The 9,124-nt window shown below is 46.0% G+C and overlaps 1 protein-coding gene across 3 annotated transcripts in view; it reads left to right on the top strand.

Moving 5' to 3' along the window:
- LOC116382443 (uncharacterized) overlaps positions 1-9,050 on the top strand; it is a 17,741-nt gene extending 8,691 nt beyond the window's left edge. For 2 of the 3 annotated variants that reach the window (XM_031845501.1, XM_031845499.1), the window contains exons 2-3: positions 6,034-7,770; positions 8,045-9,050. In XM_031845501.1, the coding sequence (XP_031701361.1) occupies positions 6,193-7,770; positions 8,045-8,518 (2,052 nt within the window). In that variant the 5' untranslated portion in view covers positions 6,034-6,192 and the 3' untranslated portion in view covers positions 8,519-9,050. Of the gene's footprint in view, positions 1-460; positions 3,229-6,033; positions 7,771-8,044 lie in introns of those variants that run through there. The other variant, XM_031845500.1, reaches the window with a different exon arrangement.
- Positions 9,051-9,124: the final 74 nt, after the last annotated feature.

Here is a 9,124-nt window from a genome sequence, read left to right as displayed (position 1 = left end):
CCCCCCCCCCCCCCCCCCCCTCACCACTCCAACTATCTATCTGTCTATCTGTGTCCTCTACCAACCCCACCCCCCTCCTCTCCCCTCTCTTCAGATCCGTTACATTCAGCAACAAATTTCTGCTGCATCAGACGTCCATCATAGATCCCCCGCTCAGCCTGAAACGTGATCAGACCCCATACGAGGCTACGCACTAGGAAGGGGGAAAAAAAAAAAAAAAGGAGCAGAAGCTAAAACCGTTAAACGTTTCCCATGTTCAATAAAATCTGCTGAGGAGACGATGTCAAGTCAAACCTGTAGAAGACTACTTTGACCCCTTCTGCTACTTGACACTTCCACCACTTTGGTTTGCTGGGTGACTCATCTGACCTTTCTTGTCTAGGCCCGACCCTGTCTGTCTGTGTGTGTGTGTGTGTGTGTGTGTGTGTGTGTGTGTGTGTGTGTGTGTGAAAGCCAGAGAGAGAGAGAGAGAGCGAGAGAGAGCGAGAGAGAGAGAGAGAGAGAGAGGAAAAGTCTCAGTGGTGCACATAAATGATTGACAGCATAGTGGGACTCCACTATGTATTTGCTGGTGTGGATTTTTTTGCTGGTGTTGATCTGTGTGTGTGTTCAATATGCTAAATATCAAAGTGTGCATGCATAAGTAGAGCACAACAGTCATTTCTATATCTCTTTATAGCAGTAAACAAACTTTGATGAACCCGGTTCTTGCTCTATTTCCTCCTCTTTCACTATGACTGGATTATTAAGTCGAAATTTATATTGAACGCTGATATGATTTATGTAGAATTATTGTTATTAGCACAAAAGGCTGATTCGTTTATTTGCTTTACTACATTTTATTATTTCCTATTTCAGTACCTTGTATTTTAATATACAAAGTATGATTTCTCACCAACCATGACTTTTAAAATATTGGTTATAAAATGTTATATTTGTTATCTTGTATGATCGTGTGTTGGACACTTTAATTTGAAAATCCAACTCTGTCACCTGAAGAGTAATGGGTTTAAAATACTCACTTTTTATAGTGGCAGCTTTATTCTTAAAAAATGTCAACTTTCAAATTAGTTATTAAGGTTTTTAAATCTTAAACAAATTATAATTACAGTAACAGAAACAATTTCCTGTTTGTAAACTATAAGTAAAAAACATTGAATTCTTGGCCTTTTGTTCCTTTTTATTGCTCATAAATAAATGCATTTATGTACAGATTTTCTTTTTCTTGATATCTTTAAGATTTTTGTCCTAATTTATTTGTAGCCTAACAATTAACATTGTTCTTACTTTTGTTAAGACATTAACAAACATTAAGCATCACAATGTGGCCCTTGACTATTGGAAGCAAAATCTCACAATACGATTTAATCTAAATCCAAAACAATCCAAAACTCACACAAAAAAAAAGAAATCAGTGTACTCTTTTAATTGTGATACTTGCAATAAACCCACTCAAAAACAGCAAATGCCAGAGCAGACAGCGCTTGTGCCCACACAACCTCAGCGCACATCATTTTCAAACAGCATTCGCTTCAAATAAAAAAAGTAATCTTCTCCTAAATGTCAGAGGAGACTTTCTTGGCAATTGCCACCTCACCGAGAACGTTTCAGTGTGGCCTTCGAGCTGATGTGTCTGCACACAGTTCCAAATCTGATTAGCTTTCCACTCTGTTGAGGTTGAGAAGTTAGACAAGGTTAACCTCCAGCTCCAAAACGTTGTTGGATACGAGTCTGCACTCTGCTCTGTCTTTGCAAGGTTGGGTTGCCTGAACTGCTCATAGAAAAAATATATATATTGTTCCTCACAATTCACTACCAGTAATGATTTGATTGCTTCATTAAATCCTATTTCTCCCCGTACTCCAATTTACCTTTTCTTTCCTTTATTGCATTTCTGCAGCAATAATTAACATAAGCGTGTCTGAACCGATGTTTGGCCTCGTGTCTTTGCCGACGGGGTAATAGAGTTGCATTTTCAACCTTGTGCCCGTTTATCATTTTGTAGCTTTCTATACTGACAGGCTTCTGATTTCTTGCCATGAATGAGCTCCGCTGTCACCAATTCAGCCCTAATAAGCCATACCGACGCACTTCACTCGCACCGACTGAATCACTGAGGCAAATCATTCAGAGCACTCCTGCGGCGCTCCTGTTAGCGTATGAGCCTGTGTGAATGTGTGTGTTTCTGTGTGTGTGCGTGAATATGAAGTGAAATCTAATGTATTCATAAAAGCTCTTTTAACAACAGGTTCGTCACAAAGTGCTTTGATGAGAACAAAGGACACCAATTCAGATGAAAACTACAGATAAACAAAAAGAACAAGTATTGTGTGTATATATATATATATGCGTGTGTGTGTGTGTGTGCTTGATGGATGTGAGGTTTGGTTTTGAGTCAGAGGCAGCCGAAGTCTGAGAGTGTGTGTAGGATGATGAGCCTCCTACCACGTCCCTCCCTGTCTCTCAACAACTGTCTCTCTGTCTCCCCCCAATCACTCCATCTCTTTTATGTGCCAACATGTCTTTCACAAATATAGATTAACGATTTTATGATTGATTCAATTTATTTGTTAATTACTTTTTTATGTTAAATAAAAAGAGTCATTCAACTGGTGAAACTTCAGTGGAAAGCATACCTTTCAGACAGTACAAAGGGGGCATATAGTCAACATATACCACCCAGTATATAATCTGTACGTGCTGCATCCTTGACTGTTTGTATGTGTACGTCTGTTTGTGAATGTGTGAATATGTGTGTGTGTGTGTTTGAGTGTGTGTGTGCATGTTTGTATCCCTCACAGTGATTAAAGCAAGTGGGCGGCAGCAGCAACTGGTCTGCCTGTGTGGCTCTGCATAGCAGACATGTTTCTCACTGCTAGATATTACTCATTTCCTCAGCCCTTTGCGCACACACACACACACAGTCACATACACACACACTTGACACGCACACAGTCACATACACAACAGAGAGAGAGCGACGGATAGCAGGCTCTCAGTTCTTTCCCTCAGTTTGTTGGGCTCGCTGGTGTTATTTCATGCATGCAGAGATCAGAGGCAGCGTGTAGCTGGAGGCTGCATGCAGATATCTGCGGGTGTTGGAACTTGTGGCAGTGCTGCTGAGGAGCAGTGTAGCACAGTGGGGAGCTGAGGAGTGGGTTGACCCTCTGGGAGGACTGGAATATGAATGACTGCCAAGACTGGGACGTCTGCTCAGCTCGCACTCAGGTCAGTCTCGCATCCCATCCCAGCAAGTGCTGTAGAAACTCCATCAACCTGCTCCCACATTCTCTAACTGCTCTTTCGGATTAAAGAAGCGGTAATTTGCTGCTTTTCTTTTGCAAACAGCATCTCTAAACTATCAGTTGATGTTTTTGTTTGATATTCTGTAGTTCCGCTTTTTTGAGGTTTGCAGTCATGAGTATATAGTGCATTTGACAGTTCCTGAGAAATGCAACTAGAGAAAAGGCGGGATGAGGTGGAGCAGTGTCAAAATTGACAATTACATGAGAGAAAGTTGAAGAATGTGAGCATTTCACTTTGTAATTGGGGTTTGAAGCTTAAAAAAATTGAAGTAATTTAAAAGACATATTGCATTTATATTATAATTGTATTACCTTGGAAAGAGAGTGTAATATAATCATGCCTGAGATCTGTATGATTTTATATGTTTAAATGCACTATAGCTCCAGCTACACTCCAGCTCTGCGTGTATGTCTGCAAAGTGTAGGAGTATTCTGTTCGAAGACACTTCTCTGCAAACTCCTCCACTTGCACAATTATGTTCTTTGTTTTCTTCTACTTTTTTTGGCGAGTTCATATTAGGTCTTTTTTGACAGGCTGTCGAAAACAAGGGTGTCGGAGTCATTTGAGGACGAATACTGAAACTAGATTTTTGTTGTAGGGAAATCTGGATTCTATTCTTGTGCAACCAAAGCAGAGTAGAGTTGTGATAAAACCTTTTGATTACTCTGTGGAATATTTTAAGATAGCTATTACATGTATGATTGTTTTAAGTATTCAATTGGCCAAATTGAATTTTGATAATTAATTTGTATTTTTTTCTTTTCCATTTAGTTTTCTATAAACGTTTGGATGTTATACTCCTACGATATTAACCGGCTGTCACATTTAATAGATTGATAAAATCATCATAATTAATTGATGAAAAACAGATTACTCTCGAAAGAAAATGATGGAAAAAAATATGCACGGGTTACGTGAGGAAGGATTTCCGATTGTTGAAGCCGTCAGCGGCCATTTTTTTCTCGAGAGCAGCAATTTTTCATGAACCCCAGAGGTCAAAGGTTGTTTTCAGCCCACATAAGGCCATGTTGTCTTTCAGCCAAGGCCAAAAAAATATCAATTAAATTGGACTTGATGTGGGTTTTACATCATAACAACAACATGTTTTTTTGTCCGTCACAAGCGTTTCCCACGTTCTACTCCATCACACTATCATGCGAGTGTCTGGGACAATTAATTCCCCTCCTCTCACCACCCAGTTTGCAGTTTTTCCACTCAGATGCACAAACAGCTTGCTCCACTCCAACACTTATTCTGTTTTTGGACCAAGTCACTTGATGAGCAACAGTTTACCCGCCTCTCCATGGAGTATCCCCATTTAACCTCTCTAACAGAGTGGCTGTGTGCGTGCATGCGTGTGTGCGTGTGTGCGTGTGTGTGTGTGTGTGTGTGTGTGTGTGTGTGTGTGTGTGTGTGTGTGGACACAGTTGCCATGGAGACAGTGTGGCGGATGGTGAGACGGCAGGGAGTTGGTAGGCTGTTGAGACAGACTTGCGGGTGAGTGCGGGGCTGAGTGGCAGCATGGTGCTGTGGTGTTGTGGCGGTGGCGGGAGCAGCGACGACGATGGTGGTGGCGGTGGTGGTGGTGGTGGTGGTGGTGGTGGAGGGAAGGAACAGCTGGGCTGGCGGCGCGGCAGCCATCACTTCAAAAGAGCTCATTTAAAACGTTTGGAGAAGAATAAGTAGAGCTCCCCCGCACTTCTCACTGAATGAAACAAGACTGCAAAATCCCTGACACATTTGAGGACTCGAACACAAACACACACACACACGGAGACCTAAACAAATAAACACATTCACACACTTCTCGCGGGAAGGAAAAAAAAAAAAGAAGAAAATTACACACGCATACACACACAGACAATCACACACATTTCCACACACCCCTGCTGTGACACATAATTAATATGCAAAGACACATATCCTGTATCCACAACAACTGGTGGTAATATCAACAGTGTCTCTGTCAGCTTTTGAGTGGGCGGTGACCAGCTTTGCCTTTCACTGGGGGAGTAAGTACAGCCGCCTGAGGGAGTATTTGTGTGTCTGCTGCTGTCCGTGTGCGCGTCTGAAAGAGAAGGGGTGGCTGCTGCTAGTAGTAAGCTCGTATAGATACAGAGAACACCCGGGGGTGTCGTGGGGGTGGTTCATGAAAGTGGTACAAAAACATATCTACATATTCCAATCATCCCCTGAGAGTCAGAGATGAAAACTCTCCTGCTGTGAGCGCTCTGTGTGTGTGTGTGTCTATGCTTTTACACACACACACACACACACACACACACACACACACACACACACACACACACACACACACACACATACTGCACTGCCTCTGAACTTCATTGGCTGCAATATATATTTTTAGTCCACATGTGGGAGTAATGTGTTTGAATGAAACGAGTAAGTCGGTAGTTTCAGTCCCACCGCAGTGCACAAAAGGTAATGACTACTTAGTGGCAGCTATCACAAAGCGTTTCTAACCTATTTAAAGTAGTTTATATGAGGGAGTCACTGGCTGATTTCTCGCCATCTGTTTGATGCTGAATGTTTTATTGCATGTCTGACCAGATTGACGGTCTTAACTACAGCTGATGCCAGGACCTGACAGACTGTCCTTTTTTCTATGTTCATACTTAATCTCTCTTTCTTCTGTCCCCGTCCTCTCCCTCCTTTTTTTTTTACCTCCCCCATCTCTGTTCCTGTCCTCTTTCATCCGTTCTCTAGGTGAGTGGCGCTTCAGTACAACAGACTCAACAGTGATCTGACAGTGATGCTGTGTCGCAGCCTTCCCCTCTGTCTGCGCCCCTCGTTCTCCCGTGAGGCCCATGTGACCTAGCCTTCACCCACACACAGGGGGCCCCCCAGTTCCGCTGGAGCCCACCCATGAATCCCAGCCCCGACCGCGGCAAAGAGTGCCTCCCTCCTAAGAAGAGGGAGTCTCGGCAAGGATCGGTAGAACACCACATCCCTCTGGACGAGTTTAAACCCCCCGTGCCGCTCCGGAGTCGGTCCAGCGGAGGAGGAGGGGAGGGAGGCAGGGAGGCCAGTGACAGGGGCCGAGCTCTGATTAACCCAAACCCCCATCTCCTACATACTCCTCCACCCCTTCCTGCTCCAGCACCAGGCCTCCCCCTGCCCCTGCCCCTACCATGGCACCTGAGCTACTCTCCCTCTGTCTCTCTCCCCCTTTTCCCAGGGCAGGTCGGCGAGAGGAGGGGCTCAGGGTCTCCCGCATGGAGAGATGATCCTCTCCCCTCACCCCTGCCCCACCACTCCAGGTGGCTTAGAGGGGAAGGGCCCCTCTCCTTGCCACTTTCCCCATCTTCCTCCTCCGCTTCCTCATTCAAGACTCCCTTCCCGGCCGATTCTCGAGAGATATGGTCCTACATTAACAGCAGCCGGCGGGACAACAGCTCCTCTCTCTTCTCCCCATCCTACTTGTATAGTCACAACTCTCTCTACCCTCAAGATCCAAGCTTTGTTGAAGCCCGACACAGATACCTGGGCAAGAGGCCCAACGGCCTGGATGGGCCAGGCAGCAGGACTGCCTCGACCTCCAGGCCTCTGCTCACAGGAGACTATGGGAACGATAGCAGCAGAACCAGGCTGGACATCAGTCCACACAGCTCCCATACCAACGGTGGACGGAGACAGCAGGAGGATCTAACGTCCCGTGTCCATACAGGAGGGCCATTTTTGCCAGACTCTCAAGCTCAGGAAGGCCCTGAGCCACATTCCTCACTGCAGGACAGACATTCGCATGGGATAGTTAAGACCAGCTTACTCTCCACCAGTCCCCATCCTCTCGGACCAGTCCCCAGGGCAGGTCGAGGGGGACTGTTGGACCCCCTCGGAGTTACATCAGCTGAAGCCCAGATCTACTACTCCTTGGGATCGGTGTGCCACCCCTGCCCTCAGGTCCACCCGCTCTACAGCCCCTCAGGAACAGCTCTGTACAACCTGCACAGGGAGCCAGGACCCAGGCAGCACAATCTAAGGAACTCACCACACTCACCCCTGGGTCTACCTAACAGCCATGACAGGTCGCAAAGAGACCGGGACAGAGACCAAGAAAGAGACAGAGAAAAACTCAGAGTTAAAGACAAAGAGAAGCACCTACAATATGACAAAGACGAAGAAAGAGACAGTGAGCGCGAGAGGCGACGGGACAGAGAAAGAGACAGAGGGAGGGAGCTATCTCCTTCTCATCTTCACACCTCACCCCCGGCCCTTCACCCATCTCCCCCCGCGCTCCTACCTCACTTCACCAAGGGTTCTCTGATCGAGTTGGCCAGCGGTCGATTGAAGCGGGTAGAGGAGCTGCGGACCGAGGACTTCCTGAGGAGCGCAGATACCTCCCCAGAGTTCCACCTCAGCACCTGCACCGTGCTGCTGATTTCCCCCAGCAGTGCTCAAGGCTTCAGCCACCTGCAGGTCCACCTCACAGACCGCAACACTCAGGTCAGCTTTCTCTCTAGTTATTCGCTCCAGCTTACAACTTGAGAGGCAGATGTCTACATCAAAGCATAATCAGACATAATTTAATGAATAACTGCATGATAAAGATGAGTGTTAATGCAAATCAGTCACAATTTATGCTGTAGATGTTCTCAGGTGGAATTAATTAATACTTGACACATGTTTTTACCCACCAAAGTCAGATTGTGGTGATGATAAGTGAAAGTCATGAGAGACCTCTTGGTTGAGTGTGTAACAATGTTGTGGTTCTGTGTAGGAGTTACTGAAGGTCTTGGTGGAGTATCCGTTCTTTGTGCAGGACCGAGGCTGGTCTTCTTGCTGCCCCCAGAGAACCACGCAGCTGTATGGCCTGCCCTGCCGCCAGCTCATGGAGGGGGATGTCTGCCTGGCTCTCACCCCCACCCCGACCCAAACCCACCGGACACACACGCGTACCGGCTCCAGGGCCCATCGCACGCAACTCCTCCCCACCAAGGCTGCAGGAGAACCCAGCAGATCGCACAGGGAGGAGATGCCGCCTCCACCTCCTCCTCCCCCTCTTCCTCTTCCTCACCACCCAGCTCCTACTGCGCCGGCTCCTCCTCGTGCTCCGGCTGTAGAGCCTCCCACCCCGGAGCAGCCGCGTCCACGCAAACGGCGCTGGTCTGCCCCGGATACCCTTCACTCAACTGGAACTGATAACAGCCTCCTGGATTTACCTCATGGCTCCAAGCTAATGAAGTGGCAGTAGAATCTTGGAAATGCATACGTCTACATGCATACTTACACACACACACACACACACACACGTGTATAAGCATACATACACACCCTCCTTGTCTCTGTTGCACCCACCAAGACAAACAATGGAGAGACCTCAAGGTAGGGTTGCAGGGAAGGAATTTTTAAAAAAACAATAGAAAACGCAATTTACGGGTGTCCACACTGCTGCCCGAAATGTTAACCTAGTCCATCCTAGTCTGACCCTATTTGTATCCTCCTTTCCTTTCCTTTTCCTCTCCTTTCCTTCCCTCAACCTCACTTAGAACAGCCCTGAGAGGAGCAGCAGCTGAAGGATCTCTAGATGGCTCCTTACTGACACACTGAAGACATTTAGTGAGACAATCAAGCACTTGTCTGTGGTCACTCTGTTTTTGTAATGGTTGTCCCACACACCTACTTACTGACAGTGTTTTCTGCAGGGTATCGATTTTCAATCAGTGTTATGAAAGTAAACGCTATTGAAGAAGTGCAGATATATATGAACAAATATATATATATATATTTATTAATACAAATTTTAATAACAGTGATTGAAAATCGATACCCTGCAGAAAACACTGTCAGTAAGTAGGTG

This window comes from Anarrhichthys ocellatus, unplaced genomic scaffold (assembly GCF_004355925.1).
Source record: "Anarrhichthys ocellatus isolate YVR2014 unplaced genomic scaffold, GSC_Weel_1.0 scaffold5, whole genome shotgun sequence".
NCBI lineage: Eukaryota > Metazoa > Chordata > Actinopteri > Perciformes > Anarhichadidae > Anarrhichthys > Anarrhichthys ocellatus.
Note: the sequence above shows the minus strand (reverse complement) of the source record. Positions and strands in the feature narration are given on the sequence as shown.